The 22,153-nt window shown below is 29.0% G+C and overlaps 2 protein-coding genes across 3 annotated transcripts in view; one reads left to right on the top strand and one right to left on the bottom strand.

The window, feature by feature from the left end:
* Positions 1-2,952: 2,952 nt before the first annotated feature.
* On the top strand, positions 2,953-11,348 carry LOC111635703 (serine/threonine-protein phosphatase with EF-hands 2-like). The gene is made up of 15 exons (XM_023380747.1): positions 2,953-3,152; positions 4,794-4,921; positions 5,027-5,117; positions 5,240-5,406; positions 5,492-5,653; positions 5,721-5,887; positions 7,606-7,642; positions 7,717-7,866; positions 9,032-9,100; positions 9,187-9,372; positions 9,457-9,602; positions 9,691-9,797; positions 10,046-10,203; positions 10,295-10,379; positions 10,482-11,348. Exons 1-15 carry the CDS (start codon positions 3,074-3,076, stop codon positions 10,670-10,672), a joined length of 1,923 nt encoding a protein of 640 aa, XP_023236515.1. The 5' UTR covers positions 2,953-3,073; the 3' UTR covers positions 10,673-11,348.
* Positions 11,349-14,654: 3,306 nt separating this feature from the next.
* LOC111635702 (toll-like receptor 13) overlaps positions 14,655-22,153 on the bottom strand; it is an 18,635-nt gene continuing 11,136 nt past the window's right edge. For both annotated transcript variants that reach the window (XM_023380745.1, XM_023380746.1), the window contains exon 2: positions 14,655-17,291. In XM_023380745.1, the coding sequence (XP_023236513.1) occupies positions 14,754-17,279 (2,526 nt within the window). In that variant the 5' untranslated portion in view covers positions 17,280-17,291 and the 3' untranslated portion in view covers positions 14,655-14,753. The remainder of the gene's footprint in view (positions 17,292-22,153) is intronic.

Raw genomic sequence — 22,153 nt, 5'->3', positions numbered from 1 at the left:
TAACTTTAAAAATAAATTTAAACAATAGATATATTAGTAGAAGAAAAACAATAATAATCATAAATAATTTTCTGTTTGCAGATAATTTTTTTATTATTCTCATAGATAAGTTTTTTTTTACTTAACAATTCATCATCATAATCAATATAAATAGGTAATGAAGGTCATTGTTGATTAGGACAGGATCACTGCTGTATTAAAATTATAATATCTAGCAGGTCATAGATTGACATAGCATTTATTATATCAAAAAAACAAGTAATAAATGTTTTTAAATTATAATAATCAGTATGCAAAAGCAATAAAATATTTAAATAGATATTTTCCTCTTCTTACTTTTTGGTTATTGGGAGGTGTGGAAGATCCAGATGCATATAAACACGAAGTCGATTCAACAGAGCTGCTATAAACACCTAAAAGTAATAAAATTTATTTAGAAAGATGATATCTTAAATTCGATTTTCATGATTAAAACATTTAAAATTTCTCAAAAGAAAGTTTTTTAAATTTAATTTTAAAACATGATTAAAAATTGCGACCATGTCACAATAAATAATTGCTCATCATCAATAAAGTATTGTCATACAGTATTATCTAGTTTTAAATATTTTTAAACAATTGGCACATGATATAAACTCTAAATTTCATATGAATTTATAAGAATATATGTTTAAATTATGCTCAGCTTTTAGGAAATAAGCATAAATTTAAAAATGAATATAATAAAAATCACTCTGATCTTTTCAAGTCTTTTTTTTTTTATCATCAAAGAGATGTACTTACTCCTTACGCATTTCAAACTGCATCAATTAACAGTTCCTCTTCAGTGGTAGAAATATACAATAATAATGACAACTCTAGTATACAAGAGTACCGAGATTATTATTGTGTATTCCTACCACTGAAGAAAAACTGTTAATTGGTGCAATTTGAAATGCATAAGGAGTAAGTACATCTCTTTGATTATATAAAAAAATAACCGATGAAAAGATCAGAGTGATTTTTATTATATTNGGCACAACCCATTCCTTTCGAGGAAGATAACAATTTAAGCGAAATGAATCATCGATGATCATCATTTAAACAGTGAGAAAGAATATTTCTCAAGAGAGTCCAATTTGAACTTTTCCCATCGGCCATACTATCGGCAAATAATTCGTCCGTCAATAGTCACATGGTATTTCGTCACTGCACGCGATTTCGTAGTCATCGAGTGACGTCACTGATCGACGAAAGTTTTCGTTCCATTTTTTTTTTATTCCAAAAAGTTTCTGTTTCTGTTAATCTTACTAATAACAATAATACAAAGAAGGAAAGATTAATATATAAATATAATTACATTATAATATAACAATAAAATAATTGTATAAAATGTAAAAAAAAAAGTTGGCGCCATCTGTTGCTCACTATTTTAACTTAATGAAATAATTTAAAAAAAAATTACGAATGTATTAAGTTTAAAAGCAATTATGTATATACAGTATATATAACAAAACGATTCATAAGAAAGTAATAAAAATGGGTTATATTTATCGATTGTAAACGAGTATATCGTGACTTTCGGTCATTAAACGTAAGAATCGTTATAATAGAGCAATGTTGTTTATGTTGTATGAGAACATAAACAAGATTTTCGAATTATTTCTATAGTTTATAACGGGTGTCATTAGGTTAATCGCGATTTAATTATCATTAAGAATGTAGGTAAATCATTTATTTAATATGATAAATATTTTTAACGAAAATTTCTTGTATTAATTAATAAGCCATTCTTCACAGATCATATTTCTGTTAATTCTTTCTAATTTTGGCTCCGAAAGTGGATTATTTCAGCAGATTTTTATGCAGTTTTTTTATTTGGTTGGTTTGTTTGTATTCTTCTCTAAAAACTTGTTATTAGCCTGTATACAATGCAATACAATACACTGAAAAAATATCCCTTCACAAGTTGCCTACAGTCGACCCCCTATAACACTGTTGATTTTTCCGTTTTATATGAATTCCATGTTGTACGAGTCACTTAGATTTTACAAATACGTGAGCCGTTCACAGCCCGGCACACGTATTTCTAAAATCTAAGTGACTCGTACAACATGGAATTCATATAAAACGGAAAAATCAACAGTGTTATAGGGGGTCGACTGTAGGCAACTTGTGAAGGGATATTTTTTCAGTGTATTGTATTGCATTGTATACAGGCTAATAACAAGTTTTTAGAGAAGAATACAAACAAACCAACCAAATAAAAAAACTGCATAAAAATCTGCTGAAATAATCCACTTTCGGAGCCAAAATTAGAAAGAATTAACAGAAATATGATCTGTGAAGAATGGCTTATTAATTAATACAAGAAATTTTCGTTAAAAATATTTATCATATTAAATAAATGATTTACCTACATTCTTAATGATAATTAAATCGCGATTAACCTAATGACACCCGTTATAAACTATAGAAATAATTCGAAAATCTTGTTTATGTTCTCATACAACATAAACAACATTGCTCTATTATAACGATTCTTACGTTTAATGACCGAAAGTCACGATATACTCGTTTACAATCGATAAATATAACCCATTTTTATTACTTTCTTATGAATCGTTTTGTTATATATACTGTATATACATAATTGCTTTTAAACTTAATACATTCGTAATTTTTTTTTAAATTATTTCATTAAGTTAAAATAGTGAGCAACAGATGGCGCCAACTTTTTTTTTTACATTTTATACAATTATTTTATTGTTATATTATAATGTAATTATATTTATATATTAATCTTTCCTTCTTTGTATTATTGTTATTAGTAAGATTAACAGAAACAGAAACTTTTTGGAATAAAAAAAAAATGGAACGAAAACTTTCGTCGATCAGTGACGTCACTCGATGACTACGAAATCGCGTGCAGTGACGAAATACCATGTGACTATTGACGGACGAATTATTTGCCGATAGTATGGCCGATGGGAAAAGTTCAAATTGGACTCTCTTGAGAAATATTCTTTCTCACTGTTTAAATGATGATCATCGATGATTCATTTCGCTTAAATTGTTATCTTCCTCGAAAGGAATGGGTTGTGCCAGTTCCATTCTAGGTAAAAAAGACAGTAAAAGAAACAGAAAGAGAGCTATGAGTACTACTGAAAGAGGTAAAAAAAATTATTTTCACTTATATTTAATATATACTTTAATAACTATAACATTTGCAATAGTTTAATAAAGAATTTAATGTGTCAAAGAGGAGGCAGATTTGCGATCGACCCCTTTTATATGGTAGGCTACGTGATCTAGTAGACCTCTTCTTCCTCCACTAAATAATAAGTAATGAAGCGATGACCTTTGTAATGAGTGGCCCCTAAACTATATATTAGTTTAGACGCCTTAGTGGCACGCGCTAAGAAGGGTGCCTTCAACCCCCGACAAATACATTCAGCCCACGAATCACATCCGGCCATTTTTTTATGTTCTTACATTAAACACATAATATCTGTGTTAAACACACTACAATAAACAATTGTAATCTGTCCACAATACAAGCACTTAACTCCGTCTAAAAATAAACACGTAAAAAAAATGAAAACTTATAAAATTTTCTTCGAAATATATAGTATAATAACACTACGAAATCGATTATTGGGTGTGGATTAGAAAAACTTTTCAACACTTAGAATTTTTAGATGGTTATTAAATATTTATTCTCTATCATTCTTGAAATAAGAAGGTTTCATTATTAGTAAAAATGTCTAAATCATTTCTTTTAATTAGTCTAATACATTTCAAATGATATAATTTATATTTTCTTTCGTTCGATATATAGGATTAATGAAATTTCAATAAGATATTCTTCCTGTTATAGTTTATAATAACCTCAAACTACCTGAAAGAAAATCATGTGCGTGAGTGAAAGCTTTAACCTATAATCTACTAATTTCTTTCGTGGTCTTAATCGTTTTACTATAATATTTCTTTCTTTAACAAGTTTTCATCAGCTTATATAGTTTTAACCATATTTTTTGCATGCATTGAGGCCTTAAGATGAGGGAGGACATGTCCGGGGCCTCATCTTCTTAGGGTCTCATTTTGTTTTATATCTATGTATAATGCTTCTAAAGAAATTGGGCCTTGAGCCTGATTCGAAAGGGCCCAAAACGTCCCCAATTTTGTATATTATTTACTAGAAAATATTGTATGCATTTATATCCTTCTCCTAAAACAAAACGGAAAGTTTTTTTATAATAGTTTATAAAGAAAATTTAATTTAAAGTATTTATAGAAAGGTAAAAATAGTTTGATACCACGAAAGATCCGTTACATTAAATATACAGTTAGGTTTATATATATACTTAAAATACCAGCAATTTAAATAGAATTCGCTGCTAAATGAATAATGAAGTGTTCATAAATATCATAAAGCATTTAAGATAATTAAGATATTCAAAATTAATTAATTATTACGGCATGAAAGAACACTTTAAGTAATGTTTTAGCGAGATAGATATAATTACTGATGGATTTCTCTGATAAAAGAAGTGATGATGAATGATCCATAATAATATAATTGGATTATAATATTTTGAAAGTATTGAAACCTAAAAGAATATGTATATTATACTATTAAGTTAGTTTTGTTATTTTAATTATATAAAACATTCTTTATAGTTGAATACCGGAAAAAGATAGAAGGAAAAATGACTGCTGATTTGATATGTTTTCTATAGAAAGCGTATATAAATATAGAAATCTCTATAGAAAGCAGCTTATACTTATAGTAAAATATAATTTTTTTATAGTGTTTAATGCAGCCGTTTTGATACAAAAGTGGTACAGAAGATATTTGGCCTTACAAGAAGTCAGAAGACGTTGTTCTTGGAGTATTTTTCAATCGCTGGAATACGCAGGAGAACAAGACCAAACGAAAGTAAATGAACTTAAACAATAGTTTATAAGTGTAAAATTAATTTTATTTTCTTCTGTGAAGCGTTTATTATTTTTAAACGACTAAGAGCTTACATTGTATCTATAGGTTTACAATTTCTTCAATGATTTGTTATCGTGTATGACAAGTTTCTCGTCCGCCAATGGCTACACTATTTTCTCTCTGCCGTCAACAAAAGGTGAGAGACACACCCGAAAATGACGTTGTACGAGGGCGTGGACAGATCAGTATAAAAAAACATTTTTCTGAAAACGTTTCTTTCTCTTTATTTTTAACATTGATTTTCTCCAATGTTTGTAGATATGCCAAAAGCTTGGCCTAAAGTTGAAGGCGAAGACGTTGATTTACTTCGCAGAACGAATTTGGATTTGGTTAAGATTGAAAATACATACGAAGGACCGCATCTAAAACAACCATTAACAGCCGAAGATATAGTACAATTAATAGATACCTTCAAGAGAAAAAAAGTAAAATTTTGCATAATTTTTCAAGTCGAAATTTATCGACATTGAATTTTTAAATTATTATTATTATTTTTTATTTTTAAAATAGACTCTTCACGCGAAATATGTGTTGTTTATTTTTCACGGAGCGAGGAAGATCCTCCGACAAAAGCCAAACATTAACTTCGTGTCAACAGCCTTCGCGCGACAAATTACCATTTGCGGTGATTTGCATGGCAAAATGGAAGATCTTTTCACCATATTTTATAAAGTATAAGTTTATTTATAGCTCGCTATCCATATATATTTATAGTTCTAATTTTCATAATTTATTATAGAACGGTCTTCCAGCACCTGATAACCCATACATATTTAATGGAGATTATGTAGATCGAGGAGAAAATTCTATCGAAATTTTAATCATTCTGTTATGCTGTCTTCTCGTTTGGCCAACATCTGTTTTTCTAAATCGCGGAAATCACGAAGATTTCAGTTTGAATTTAAGGTAGATCTTTTTTTTTATTTACTACAATAAAACCTGTTTAAAACGGAAGAACCCTCCATAAAACAGAAATTTTCCGTCGTGTGGAGGGTTATTCTAGAGGGAAAATATGGCGATGGGTCAAACATGACTTTCTCCCCCAAAATTTTTACATTTTTTGAACTCGGGAGACCTTGAAACGCCGAGAAATGCAGAAAATTTCGGGAGTTTTTCTGTATGTGTGGATATTAGTGTGTGTATGGCACCTTCTTCGAAGCTTAATAACTCCTGTGCTTTTTGTTGAAAATTTCTGGAATTTTTCAAAGAGGTTTGTGAATTAGAGAGATTGATACTATTAAATTTTGATGGTTAAAGGTCGACGGTGTGGAGAGATAAAGAGGATCATGTGCAGGGCCGGATCATCGCATAGACAAATGAGACAAATGTCTAGAAGGGCCCAGTCAAACTCTATTTTGAAAAGATTTGTAAATAAGATAGTTTACTTTTCTGTTGGACAACTATATAATACTGGTAAAACTGGTAAAATGTTATATTATTTAAATATTAACCGAAAAGGTTAAATTAAACAAATAAAAAGGCAAAACCATATTTGGGGCATGTCTGGGAGACTCACTACTAAGCGGAATCACTTTGACGCTCAAGGCGGGTCTCATTCTCATTCTCCAATCTTCTTTGGTATCGCTGTTTTTGGGTGCGATCGTTCAAACTTCGCTGGCCACGACCACGAGGTCGTCCACGATGCATTTTCGGTGAAATTAACCTATCCAATTTCGAAATTTCTCTCCGTTGCAACCCGTCGGCCCGGGTTAAATTTTTGTCGATGCCTAACGAAAATTTCCCGTTTTTGAAAAAAATAATCGTAGCTATTGTATCGTCCGAAATTATTTTTTTTATTTTGCAAAAACAATATACAGTTTAACCCGATTATAACGTCATCGGATGTAACGACAACCCTAATATAACGTCAAATTTTTATCGGTTCCACGATTTTACTATACTAGATAATGTTAAAAAACCCTACTTGTAACGTATTTGAAGCACTCCCAAATTTACAAAATTAGATTACAAATTTTATTTAACAAAGAAAATACTACGTGTTCAATCCTAGGGTCAGAGTTCACTTCTTAGAACGACTGTGGGTGCTACTCTCACAACCTGACTTCGATTTGCCTGTTTGTAGAGAGTCGCCATTTTGTATTTTACTTTGACTCGGTTCTCGGTCCCCCGAGTATCTACAAGTATATTTAATATTTTTTGTGTACTCTATCTCTTGTGAGAGGGGAAGGGGGCCCGGTAAGAAGAAAATGCCTAGGGCCCCAAAGTGGGTTAATCCGGCCCTTATCATGTGTCGTATCTCTACTGTGGTCGGACTTAATGACGATTTTACTCGTTATTAACGTTTACAATTCTTTTTATAAACCCATAACTATCCTCAAAATTAACCTTTTTGTCATTTTATAATAATTAAAAATATAAAAAGTTTTTAATAATAAAATAGCATAACAAATGGTGCCACACAAGCAGTTTTAAATGTTGCCGGGAAAGTTAAGTAACTCGTTGCTGGAATTTTTTTCTATTTTTTTTTATAGATTCCGAGATTTATTTTCCGTTTACGCAGGTTTTCGTTTTGTGGAAGGTCCGTTTTAGACAGGATTTACAGTAAAGCATTCTTTTTAAATTACTTTTCCTTAAATATCTATAGTAAAATTCTGGTTTTCTAGGTATGGATTTATCAAAGAAGTAATGGTAAAATACACGGTGAGTAATCGATCTATAACTGGTTCATTTAAGAATCATTAACAGTATATTAATTATTTGAATAACAACTTCAGAAACACGCTGCAAAAATTCTTCATTTGGTGGAAGATATTTATGGATGGCTCCCCTTGGCTTCGATAATTGATAATAAGATTTTTGTGGTACACGGAGGAGTGACTAACGATATCGAAATCAATAATATTGCATTCTTGAATAGGCATCAAGTAAGTTAGAATATTTTTTTAAAAATTTAATTAATTAAAAGTTTATTTCATATTTAAATAATGTTTAGTGTGGAAAATGTATGCAATTTAATCTGATTTATATATGGAAAATCTCAAAACAATGTGGGCTTTCATACGATTTTGCAATAACAATTCCAGTAACTCCGTATTGAATTTCGTAAAATTTGGATTCAAAAAGTATATTAAAGTCTACATTTACAGATTTCATTTTTTTTTAATTATTAATATTAAAAGAAATTAAAATAGCATAACTTTATACATTAAGAATTAAATAGAGTTAAAAAAAGAAACTAATTGAATTCTTATTGACAGATCTATATGTCATTATCTTTCAAACAGAAATGAATGAATGATAAATTATATTTTTATCGTAATATTATTCATTATTTATTTATTTATCCACAGATTTAAAGTTTAGGAAAATATTCTTCTTAAGTTTTAATATTTTCTAATAAGGTTTTAAATGTTAAGTTTTTAAACTTTAAGAAAATATACATGATTAATGTTTATTTTCCTATTTTGCTTGTTATCTTTTATATTTATTTTAGCTGGAATTTGGAGATTTTATTGAATTTACTTTATTATGTACAATACAATTCGATAATTTTATATACTTGTATACTTAAACAGGAAATAAACTGTTCATATTCTGAAAATGGATCGACTTTAAAGAACTAAACATAAGTGCATTGACACTTAAATATAAAAATCATACACTTGAATTTCAATCCTCTATTGAGAGAAATTTCGATACTTAATTATATGATAATTTAACATATCTGACTAAGCGGTATTGATGTTTTAATTATACTCATCTACGATCCTTTGTTATCGGAAGTAGATTAATCTACTTTCATGTTATAAAACTGTATCAATATATCGAAAAAAATATATTCTGTCTTGAGTTTTAATAAAAAAAAATAATAATAATCCGCTCATTTTTTACACATTTCCTTCAGTAACAGTTGAAGGTCAGGAATGGATAATGATTTTCCCTTCATTTTATATTCCGCGAATACTTATCGATTAACAAGTAGCTACAATTCAAAGAGAAATTCTAATCAATTCTTGCAGTTTACATATTAAACCCAAAATTTACAAATATTTGATAGTATTTTTTAATTGAATATTTTCTCGTTATTAGTATCTGACTGTCATGAGACCGTATATTGATGATGGACAATTGATGTATGATGCGGATGAATGGAAACAGGTAGTTGAAATATTTATCGCAAAGTAATTAATAGTTGCTATAATATAACTCGAAATACTATTTTCCAGAAATTCTTTTAATTTTAGGTAGTAGATCTTTTATGGAGTGATCCTAGTTCGCAGTTTGGTTGCCAACCGAATATTTTGAGAGGTGGTGGGAGTTATTTTGGTCCCGATGTGACAAAATCTTTCTTGGAACGTCATCACTTAGATATGATTGTGAGATCTCACGAATGTAAAGCAGATGGTTACGAATTTACTCACGATGGAAAGGTGTGTGTGTGTTTTTTTTTTCCAAATATTATGAAATATTTATGAGTATTTTTTTCGAATATATAATGAATATCTTAATGGCAGGTTCTAACGATATTTTCTGCTTCGAATTATTATGAAATTGGTAGCAATAGAGGTGCTTATGTAAAATTTGTTGGTCCTACTTTACATCCGCACATAGTAATGTATATTGGAAACGAATCGACTTACAATCTTACCATTAGACAAAGGTACGTAACGTACTTACAATGTTAATGTTAAACTGTATTCGAATAAAATTATTAAGACAAAAAGGTAATTAGTTTTATTAATATTAAGGAACGGATATATCGAACAATCTGCTGTAAGAGAGTTAAAAAGAAAACTTATGCAATTTTCAAGTCAATTATTAGAACAATTTAGAAAATGTGATGTCGAAAAAACAGGTATGTGCAATTATTACAAATAATTGAATTTTCTTTTACTTTCTTGAAACAAAAATTTCGAAATTTTGTAATTTATACTGACATGAAATTACATTCGACAATTTTACCTAACAATCATCGATTAAAATATTGCGAAGACGATAAGGATAACGTTTCAATCAATATTCCAATTTTTACCAAAATGTCAATTTATTTTCTCTTCTTTTTTTTATATTAGAACGTAATAAACTGTACTTGAATATATTTAGGTAGAATTTCTATTACTGATTGGTGCCTTATTATGGAATCAGTAACAGGACTTAATCTTCCATGGCATCTCCTGTCTTCTAGAATAGTTGTAACAGAGACTGATTCAAATACCGTCCAATATCATACAACTTTAGAGGATAATACTTCTATTCAGCAAGTAAATAATTTCAATTTTCGTATTTTTATACTTTCTTTTATTGTTTTATTATAATATTTATATATTTTAAAATATAATTTTCGGTTTTTAGAATTTTCCTTCATTATTAGAAACTTTATATCGAAACAACGAAGCTCTCCAGAATGTATTTAGTATGATTGACAAGGATGGATCAGGTATTACGAATGATTCCCTTCGAAAAAGGGCCATAAAAATACGCTTATTTCCGAGAATTTCTAAATAATAATTTAATATAAATTTATCATCATTTTTGAAAGGATCCATATCAATGAAAGAATTCGAAGAAGCCTGCATTCAAATAGAAAAGAAAATGGGCCGACATTTTAAAGAAGAAGATATTCGAGATTTAGCTACGTCCATTGATCTGAATAAAGATGGTTCTATCGATTTGAATGAATTTTTGGAAGCTTTCCGTTTGGCAGAATCTCAACAATGTCATTTGCCTTAATATCTTTCTGACTTCTTTCTAGATGTACAACATTCTTAAATAAATAAGATTTGGCTAAATAGAATCATCATTAAATTATCATTCCATCATTTGATAATACACACAAGCTGCTGATAAATAATTTTCTTCAAAAATTATATATTATGTAATAGAACGTTATTTATTTTTCATTAATATATAATATAAATGTCCACTTCTTTTTCCAGTTTCTTAGAAAATCTCCTGTATTGTTGGATAATCGAGAATTGTAAATAATAAATGATACTTATGTTCTGTATGTTTTTTTAAAGTATAATAAGAAAATTCTATATATAGTATTAAATAAAACACCACTTAAAATAGCTATATCAATGACTACTTATAGTAATCCTACAAATAATCATTCTCTTGTTACTGAATTTTCTATACTTCGAATTTGAAGTTCTCAAGCACCTGCTCTCGCTTCTATATCATGTTATATTTTTCAAATCATTTTAAAAATGGAGTAAATATTCTAAAAATATAGTGCCTTAGTCTTTTAAATGTAATTTCTTCTCTTATTAACTCTCAATATTTCTCAAATTTCTAGATTAAAATGTAACTATTCATTCAAATAGTCTATCACACAGGCTGGTTTTAAAATTTCCTTCTGTGTTATTGAAATCAATTCATTTTACTTGCATACTTTCTCTAACAAATAAAATATTATTATGAAGAGTAAAGTAAATTTAATAAATAAAATTATTTTCATTTATTAAGTAATATTATATATGATTATTGTGAAAAATTTCTACTACAAAACTTAAATTTTTCAGCTTTAATTTATGAATTTATGAGCCATTTTATGTGTCATAAACTCTGTACAAACTTGTATTTTATTATCTAAAATTTTTGCAGTTTCATAGGAAATAAAAAAAAATTAAATACATTACAAAGAAGTAATTAAATAAATATTATTATCTATTAATAAAAAAATACTAGAAAGCTATACAGTAATTTAATAACATTCATTTTGGTATTTTTTAATATTAAATACTTTTAAGTAGATCATGCAAAAATCATATTTATTAAATTTTTTTAAATAAAATTAGAATTGTAAAAAGAAAATAAATTATATCAGGACATGTGTAAATAGTAATTTAACTCAGTAAAAATATTTAAATAACATTATATAAAGTTACAGGAATTTTTATATGATTTGACTCCCAAATATAAATCATAGGTCTAGTTTACATCTAAATATATATTTATTTCTTACAAAATGGTAATGTTTTATTTACAATAAAAATATTTTTAAAGCAAATATATGTGTTTTTAATTTAAAAACATTTCATTCTATAAATAAAGATTTATAAAAGTATTAAACTCTCATACAATAATTGTATTCAATTAATGTTGAATGTGTGTTGTTAAAATTTATATAATAAATGAGATATTAAGATAATATAAAAATGTAAATATACTTTATCTTTTAATTCATTTAATATATAAATATTGGAATAATAACTTGTTACTTAATGGTAAAAGCATATTGAAGTTGTATTGATTTTCACTGAATGTTGTTTTTGGATAGAATTAAAGTTAAGTTAATTCCATTTAGATGAATATTAAATACATTTTAAAATAAGTATTATAATACCAGCATTTTTACTAAATAAAGTATTGAAATCTTTCCAATTTTATTAATAGATATAAAATTTAATCTCTTAAATCCAGTTTAATTATTTAAAACAATTAAGAAAAAATTCATTATTATAATACAGAGTAAAACATTGTTTTATTTAAAAAAATGAAATTTTATTTTGAACAATTATTTTACAAATTTGTCAACAGATAGGGCTAAATTAAAATGTGTCATAAATCCGCCATTTAATTCTTTCTTTGCGCACTGAGTAGTGTTGCTAAATGTTAAAAATTATGAAGTAGGACATAGTTTAATTAATATACATACGGTTTTTATGTAAGTATATAAAAATAAACCCCGGATTTAAAACATGGGAAACATGTTGAAACACTGCACCGTATAAGGTATAAATAGTTTAGAGTGAGAAGTAAAGATTTTTCTACCTCTTCAAAACTCTATCTCTTTAAATAAATAGTTTTGGCAGTTTGGAAAATGTCGAATAATCAAGGCATTTCTTTCTACATTTACCCATTTCTCTTCTGAAAGTTTACTGAAATATCAATTTATAAATGTTAACCGACTTTTGATTCAGCCTGTATATTGGAATGGTGACCTTCTGATGGTAGAAGATAAAGACCGATTAATTAACAGATGAAGAGATAAAATGGTTACGATAACTGAGGTAGAATCGATAAGAAAAAGCAACTCAAAGAAAGGAATGGAAGTTACTAAAGAGGATTTCATTAGAAAGAAGACGGTTAAATAAAAAAGTATATGATGTAAGCTTTTATAACGTTTCATATTATTTTAATTTTTGTTTTTAATTCTTCTTTCATCTTTCTTGGATCATAGCATTCACTTGATGGCTAATGTCTGTCTGCTAGTGATTATGGCCGGCATATACATCTATCGTGGATTTGACCGGGCATGTAATTCAGACAACCGATATAAATCGACCATGAAAAATTCCTGAGATTTTCGATTTGAACTCGAATCCGAATCTAACCATAGCGGTATAGGGATGCTTTCATCGTCTCGACCACCCGGTTCTCTATCATAATTCTTTGTCTTTTTCCAAATTTTAGTTATGTTATTCGATATTTTTGACTCTGTAACTAAAAGCAATACCATGTGATCAAAAAGTATTTGAAGTGGTTCGATAAAAAGCAAAATTTGAATTTATTCATTAAAATTTATTTTGTCCCCCTCAAAGTACAGTAATACAGTATCTCCCATTTCAATGCACTTATGCCAACGTTTTTTGCAATTCTCGAAACATGCTGTGAAGTCGTTTTCGTAAAACCCTTCAGGACTCGCAGCATAAATTTTAGTTTTATGGCATCAATCGACCACTAAGCGGAAAGTTTAGTCGAGGAAACAGGAAAAAGTCACAGGATGCCAAACCAAGTGAATACCGAGCTTGTGGAATAGTATTTGTTGAATTTTTATCCAAAAATTTCCGAACAACAAGAACATTGTGAGCAATGGTGCAAAAATCCATGAATTTTCTCGCGATAAATCGGATCGTTTCCTACGAATTACTTCGCGCAAACGATTCAAAACGCTCTAATAATATTCTTTGTTGACAGTTTGGCTAGTCGGAAGGAATTCGTGATGTACAACACCATCACAATCAAAGAAAACAATCAACACAACCTTAATTTTTGACTGACTTTGACGAGGTCTTTTCGGTCTCGCTTCATTTTTCGAGCGTCATTCACTTGAATGTTGAGCTGTTTCATTGTCAAAAGCGTAGATCCATGTTTTACCCCCGCAATGAGGCATCATAAGAAACATTCACTTCGAGAGGCATTTTCTCGGCCACTCGAACACGTTGCTGTTTTTGAAAAAAAATTCAACGTTCTCAGAACGACTCGAGAAGAGACGTGCCGCAAGCCAAAATGATCAAGCTTGACGAAAACCAAATGATACTGAAACATGTTCAATAATGTCCCTAATTGTTAAATGACAATCATTGAGCACCAAATCTCTGACATGGGCGGCGTCAGAGATTTGGTGCCCAATGATTGTAGCAATCAATTAAACAACACTTTGCAATCAGTTGATGATTTCCAGAGCACGGTTCCATCTTCGAAATGATCTCTGCCTTCAGCGAACATCTCATACCACTCAAAAACCCTTGTTTTTGATAGGCTATCTTCATCAAAGGCTTTTTACAGCATTTTCAACGATTTTGTAGCAGTAATTCCGTTGCAAAAACAAAATTAAATGCATTTTGAAAAATCACCGGCACAAAAACGTTTATTTGCAAACGAAAAACGACGAGGCACCTTCTTGCAAGCGCGTAGTTTAATTAAATAAACCAATCCCGAAACTTTTTGATCGTAGTAGTAAATTGTTTAATCTATTTTAAAATAATTTTTTCGCAACACATTTCTGTTTTTATTAATATAGACTACATCTTTACATAAGAAAGGATTACTATAGTACAGTTAAACATTTCATTTTAATTTACAGTCATGTCGTTAATATTCTATGCAAACGACTCCAAAATTCAGATCTTTTATCGGGATCTTCGGGCCAAATCAAGTATGTTCTCGTTTTTAGTAAATATTTTAAATTTTTACTCATGTAATTTCTATCAATAGGTCCAACTTGAACGAAGACCAAAGCATCCCGAGAGTAATGAAATAATTGATGTTGAGCAACGTGCAATTCGTACATACACCACTGACTTTTGACGAACGAATCCGTTAAAATGAGTAACACTTTTCGACTTTTATCGATGGAATCTAAAATATTCTCAGTGATTAGTTTTCCTACTTCGAAATCCCGATCGTGTATGCAAAGACGAAAATTTGAATGGTGACTTTCTAAATTCGGCATGAGTATTTGGGCCACCCAGGCTACATCAACTGAATTATAAGATACGAAAGCATCGTATTCGTAATTTTCGACATGAGAACTTGTCGAATATCTTCTGAGTGTGGAATGCAAATGAAAGCACATGTATCTGAAATACCATTTATAACGAACGATTACGATAACAAAAATTATTAATAAGATCATTAAAATTGATACTCCTATAGCTACATTTATTATGCCGATGATACTTTCGGGTAAACAGTATTCAAATTCTAAAATCATTAAGGATTGCCCATCAAAATCCTGAGGCGAAGAACAGGCGTACATTGTTGGTTTAGATAAACTTTTATTTTCGTTATTCCTCAACCAAATTTTGAATTCGTGCACGCTACAGTGATGGCAATCGTAAGGATTTTGGCTCAAATCGAAATGACGGATTTGCTTCAAATCATCAAACATTATTGGAGTAATTCGATCGATTTCGTTATTGCTTAAGATAAATGTATCGGGCAAAGTCGTGTTCTGAAAAATCGAATAATTCCAATAAGTTACTTCGTTATTTTCTACGTCAAGAAGTTTCAAATTGGGCATATTTGAAAATATTCCGTGTCTTAAAATCGTTAGTTTGTTACCCGAAATAAATAGTTTTTCAAGCGAAGGAGTTTGGATGAAAGGAAACACCCTATAACCAATGAAGAATCCATTATTTCTCACAGATAATACCTTTAAATTTCGTAGACCTCTTAACGTATTGTTTCCAAAGAAAAGAATTTTATTATTAGAAAGATCTAACGTTTCTAAAGATGTCAAAGTGCTGAATGAATGATCGGATATAATTCCAATATCGCAGTTTGACATTATTAAAACACGTAAATTAACTAAATTATGAAAAGCAAATCGTTGTACAGTTTTTATATTATTATTTGTTAATAATAAACCACTTAATAAAGATAAATTAGCAAATGCATATTCACCAACGTACAAACGAATACCATAATTTGTATTTCCATACTGCTTATATAAATATAATAATCGAAGATTACTCAGAATGGAAATTCCCGAAGGAATCTTTTCCAAGAGATTTGCAGATAAATCAAGAATTTCAACAGAAACGAGTCCTTCAAAGGCTCTCTTTTCTATATCCTTAATTTCGCAATTAATTAATCTTAAGTAAGTTAAATTAGGTAGAAAAGTAAAAGAATTATTCGGCAAAATTTGCAATAGATTGTAACTTAGATCCAAACTTTGTATAGAAGTATTTCTTAAAGCAGATATGGCAAGTTTAGGAAAACCTTTTAAGCCTAGTAAGGATCTCAAGTCCAGAATGCGTATTGAAGTCAGGTTGCTGGTAGCATTGAAGAGCGATTCTTCATCCAGTTTATTCCCTGTAAGGTTTAACGTCTCTAGATTTTGAAGAAATCCGAAACTTCCTCTTTCTATAAATAATAAATCACAGTATGATAAATCTAGATGTTTAACGGGTGAATTTTTCAATATAATTAAGTTAGTCTTCGTGATTCGTCTTATATTATTATTTGACAAGATAAGAGTGGTGAGATTTTCGAGAATGCTGAATGCCGCTGGTATTAAATTCAAAGATATTATTCTATTTTCACTTAAATCGATCGTTCTAAGATTTGGGCACGCAGAAAACGCTTTCTTCGTCAATGATCTGATGTTATTGGTACTAAAATTAAGAAACAATAATTGTTCTAATCCTTGGAAGAATTTTGAAGTAACGTACTGAATCGAATTATTTGTAAGCTCTAACGTAATTAGACTCGTTAAATTTTCGAAAATTGCAGTTCTTAATATTTGCACGGGACTGTTACTTATTTGCAAATGGGTAATTGTTGCTGGAATTCTTTCTGCAATTTCAAAAATGTCCACATTTTTACATTTTAAAATTGTATTCGTTTGTACGCAACCCAAGACATCTTCATTCTTTGTCTGGTTTACATCGACATAATAAGAGTTATCGAAGTCGCTCGGGTAGTTAAAATTTTTCAATTCCTGCTCCAATAATTCAGAAAAATTAGTAAAATGTCTATTAGAAGGATGCAATGTGAGTCCTTCGAATAAAACCTCCGAAGTATTATTTTCTTTAGCATTCTCCAATGAACTCGTTAAAGAAGAGAAAGGCAAACTTGCTATAAGTATTAAGATGAATTTCATCATTTTTTAAAATCCCTAGAATTAAAAAAAAATTAATGAGATTTAAATATAAAATAACGTAATGTATTAAACATCACTTCATTTAATTTAGGACGATGTAAATAAATATAAAATTCAATATAAAAAAAATTATTAAATAAAGAAAATCGAAGAATATAATAGAATTAAAACTATATTAAACTTGTTTTTAAGTTAATCTTGATGTTATACAATACTAACCTACATTTTTTTATGTAGAAAAAATTCAAAGTTCAATATAAAATTCGGATCAAGGCCTAAGATATAGCGTGCAGATTACTACTTGTTTTTGCAAATTATTTTTTACTGCAAATTAGCTACCTTATGCCCGAATGTGGTTAAAAATCTTATATTTTCGAGGTATTTTTTTAAATAGAATATATCAAAGAATAATTAATGTTATATATAAAACTAGTAGAGGTGCTTCTGGGTGACTAAGTAAACAAACCGCTTACTTAGCTGGATAGCTGCTCACTACACAGAAAGGCTCATTATAATATTAAACGAGTATTTATAGCTATTTAAATATATATTTTTCTGTTACTATTTTAAATATAATTTAAGTAATATAGTATTAAGTGTGCTTTGAGTTATAATATTAAACAGTGATATATTTAAAATTAACGATAGATTTAGTGTCGACACATCTAAATAAGTGATGGGTTTATTAAGAGATTAGTTATTCTGATCTGTCATTTACTAAAGCTGTCGTTAATCATCTAAATATCCTCAATTATATATCTGATAAGTTGACTTTCATGCCTCAAGAAATCATAATTAATAGAAATATGTTTCTATTTTGAGTTCTTCTTTCTTTTTCTGGTTTATACTCTTAAAACTCATGTGGAATATTATTTATGTTGCTTTCCACGTGAAAAGTGAGACATTTGGAATAATATTATAGATTTGGGTCCAAAAAAAACCGTATTAAAGTTGTGAGAAAATGATTGAACGGCTTAATTCACTCTATCAAAAAGAATTGTCTTTATTAAACGAATCAATGGAAATTATAATTTAATTTTCATATAATATATATAAAAATGTTTTCTTGGAAGTTATATAAATATATTCATATAGAATAGCTTATCAGAATAAATATATAAAGACTAAATAACATGTATAGTACTGTATATGCAGAACAGTTTTAAGGTTCTGACTAATTTTTAGAGACATTCTATAGATACAGATATAAACAAAAATATTAATAGTCAGCAGTGAAATAAAGCCCCTAAGAAGACGAGGCCCCAGCTGTAACTAGATATATTCTAACTAACTGTAACTATTTAGGTATTAGACAGGTGGTTTTCACCACCTGTCTAATACCTAAATAGGCACCAGATTTCCATAGAAAGTCCGTCCTGGAGGCATTTCTTTTGACAGATCGCTCACTTGTTGCGTTGCTTTATCCCATCCAACCAAACAAACATCACAAAAATTCAGTTTAACAAAAAAATAATCTATAAGCTATTTTTGTAATTAATATCTTGAAATATAATATATTTAACTTTTAAAATATATAATTATATAAAGCAAAATTATTTTTAAACTCGATATATTTATGATTATGTCACGAAAAATAGCAATAGAACAGTCTTACAATGAATTCAATCAATGCGTATATTATTACTTTGAAGGTTAAAACACTTCAAATTAATAATATACGAATTCACCTTAACCCTTTTGTTTCAGAAATTAGGCCTTTATTACAAATTTCTTAATAAATAAATGAAAAAATAGATGATCAATGTAATAATATAAGAAACACAAAGGATAATTACGTTAATTACGTTCCTTCCTATATATGGAAGATATAATTAAAAGTAAGCATTTAAACATTTTGGTAAATATTCCATTTAAGTTATTTCCTTAAAAGAATCCGAAATGTTGGTCTAAACACATCTAAAAACACCAGCTAGTGTTTTGCTGGTGCTGGTTATTGTAGGCAAAAGTCTTTCATTCAGACAAATAGAAATGACGTGAACAGTTTCTAGATCCAATTTAAACTTTAACCAATCGAACCAGTTTCCTCTCAGATTATTAGGTCAAACAAATTAAAAAATTAAAATGATATAAATTGACTGACACTTTTTGTATCATTAAATATAATTTGTTCCTACGAACAGTAAATATCTGTTAAGAATGAAATATTGGGTAAGTTTTTAGATTTGTATAAATATTAATTATAAAATTAATAATTCTATAATATTAATATAATTATAAATAAAATAATTATGTATTTTAGAGGATAAGTGTGTCTGAAAAGGATCAAATTAAACTTTTATTTGTAATTATTTGTAAAATTTTGAAATTTGTTTACGTTAATTCGCAGTGATTATTTCTTTTTGTATTGCATATTTGTTTGAAATACAGATTATACCAGAGTATTTTCAGAATCGGCTCCGTGTTTTATAGGGTTCAGGATAAAATATTAATATAAATGGGTCTTTAATGAAGAATGCGAGGTGCTGTGAATGTATCCATCGCACCCCCCCCCCTTAAGCTGGCTCTTTGTATACCCCGTAGGGTCCAGAAATCCGAAAGATCCAAGCTACTTACTCTTTTGAGATCTCCCAGTATATTCAAAAAACGAAAATATATATATTTAAGTAATAAAATTAGACACGAAATAAATGACTTTTGATACACAAGAAATACGGAAATATAGTGAATAATTTGCAAATGTTTTTGAGGCCTACGTAAATGTGAGGGTCAAATCAAAGAACCCTGTAATAGGTGGGAGTTTATTGTACAGTCCAGTACAATAGTAAGTGAATATATTCAACAATCTTAAAACTTAATCCCCGATCCAATTCATATACACTTACCCAAAAATATTTTAATCCTAATTGTAAACTTATGATCTATTTGTTATTTTCACAGGTATTCGTTTTCATCACTCTGTTTCTGATAATGAAAGTTAAATCGCAAAGGCGACCCGATATTGGTTTAAATATTGGTGCAAACGTCGGTGGTAATTTTGGTTCTATCGTCGACATAGACTTCAATTCTCGCCTTGGTGTCAGGATAAATAGACCAGGTTATCGTGCTCGAAGTTCTAGTAATCGTCCCTTAAGATTTGGTTTCGGCACTAAATTTCTGCGACATTAGAGAATGTTTTAAACACTTGCAGAAGAAAAGTGTTTACACAGTAAACTAGATCATATTCGTATACTTTTCAAGTAAAAATATCTTTCTGGAAGTTCCCGTTGGACAATTCTTCTTGCTTAATAACTTTTAAAAGAACATAAATATAATTTAATCTTAAATGTCAAGAAGTGAATTCACGAATTAAATGTAATTTTGCATCTAAAATCAAAGAAGAAATGACTTTATAAAGGATTTAATTTATTTTTCTACCCGAGTTTATCATCATCTCTTATCGACATCATCCACGTGGCCAAAGAATTCTCGACGTCATTGAGTCTATGGACATTATCACATTCAACAGTTATCATTAATTTATAATATCACCTAATCAAATATTTGTAGCAGAAGTCACAACAATAAAATATTATTTATAAAGGTGTGAAAACTAATTAAATTATGGAAGTTCAGAAACACGAAATTTATAAAAAGAAGTTCCGAAAAATCATAGTAATTTGTTAATGCTTTGATAAAATATGTTTAAATAATAAAAATGACACGAAGGAATGACATTACATAAAGGAATCTGTATATAAGTTTCATGCTTTAAGTAAGTAATTAATAATTTAGATAAATAAATTTTATGCCCGCCGCGATATGGCGGGTACGTTTCATATTCTTATTATTTATCGTACAGATCGGGATATATTTCTCCATCTCTAACACGTGCTACCCGATGCTATTGAGGGCCAGACTTATAATGCACTGATGTTTCGTATTAATAAATCTATCAAAGAAAATTGATTATATTAAAGTAAATCATAACATGTTTTCTTTGCATTTACATATGCTCCATGTCAGATGTCGGCTTGTCAGATTTCTTCTTTATTCTTCATTTAAAAATAAATAATTAAAGAAACAGACGAAATATATTGTATATCCTGGTTTTAGTTTAAATATAAATCTTTTCAGAACATTTAATAATTATTAATTTGATAGGATAAAGCAACGCAACACGAAGGCAATTCGCCAAGTGAAGTACGGGGTACTTCCTTGGCAGATGGCTTTCGGAGAACTTCCTATTGGAATTCCGAATAACTTTTTATAGGAAATTGGCCACTGTTAAACGTTAGACATGCGAAGAAATCTCGAAAAATTCCACGAAACTAGTTCATTGAGTCACGAGTGAGAAAACTCAATTCACGGTTTTATACACTCGGCCACTGATGGATCGCATTCAAGAATAACAGCCATTTATTAAAAAAAAATAATAATAATAAGTTATATCATTTATGAAAATATTTAAAGTTCCTTTTTGTTTTATCTGTTATTGTGCTACTTATAACTGAAATAAGTGAATTGTATCTACAATTATACTTCTAGTTTACATATAATCCAGTAGGCATTACATAAATTGTTAGCTAATTTGTTAATTAGGCCTTTGAAATTCTTTGAGTAAACCAAATTCACACATCAGTTGTTAGGATAAAGACAATGGTTAAAGACAAACTCGTCCTGAATGCAAATCGCCTATCGATAAAAAAAAAAAATTATATCTTTAGTAAACGTAACACCAAACGTTTAGTCAATCATATACTGTCGCAATTCCCGTATTGTTTCTTGCATAATTAATATGCATCGTTCCGGCCTTCTTTACTCGTGTTGATCGAACCAATTGCAGATCAAGCCAACTCTTTACGGTTTTTTAAGTGGCAATATAGCATCGAGTTGCTTAACTTTCCCGGCAACATTTAAAACTGTATTTGTGGCGCCAT

This window comes from Centruroides sculpturatus, unplaced genomic scaffold (assembly GCF_000671375.1).
Source record: "Centruroides sculpturatus isolate CEXI.00-Female unplaced genomic scaffold, Cexi_2.0 scaffold1028, whole genome shotgun sequence".
Lineage (NCBI taxonomy): Eukaryota > Metazoa > Arthropoda > Arachnida > Scorpiones > Buthidae > Centruroides > Centruroides sculpturatus.
The sequence above is the reverse complement of the archived record's forward strand: the minus strand, read 5'-3'. Positions and strand labels throughout refer to the sequence as shown.

Excerpts from the sequence above, each read along its gene's own strand:
- LOC111635703 (XM_023380747.1), top strand. The coding sequence starts at position 3,074 with ATGGGTTGTGCCAGTTCCATTCTAGGTAAAAAAGACAGTAAAAGAAAC. Across the intron at positions 4,922-5,026 it reads GAGAACAAGACCAAACGAAA|GTTTACAATTTCTTCAATGA; the intron begins GTAAATGAACTT and ends TTGTATCTATAG. Across the intron at positions 7,867-9,031 it reads CATTCTTGAATAGGCATCAA|TATCTGACTGTCATGAGACC; the intron begins GTAAGTTAGAAT and ends TCTCGTTATTAG.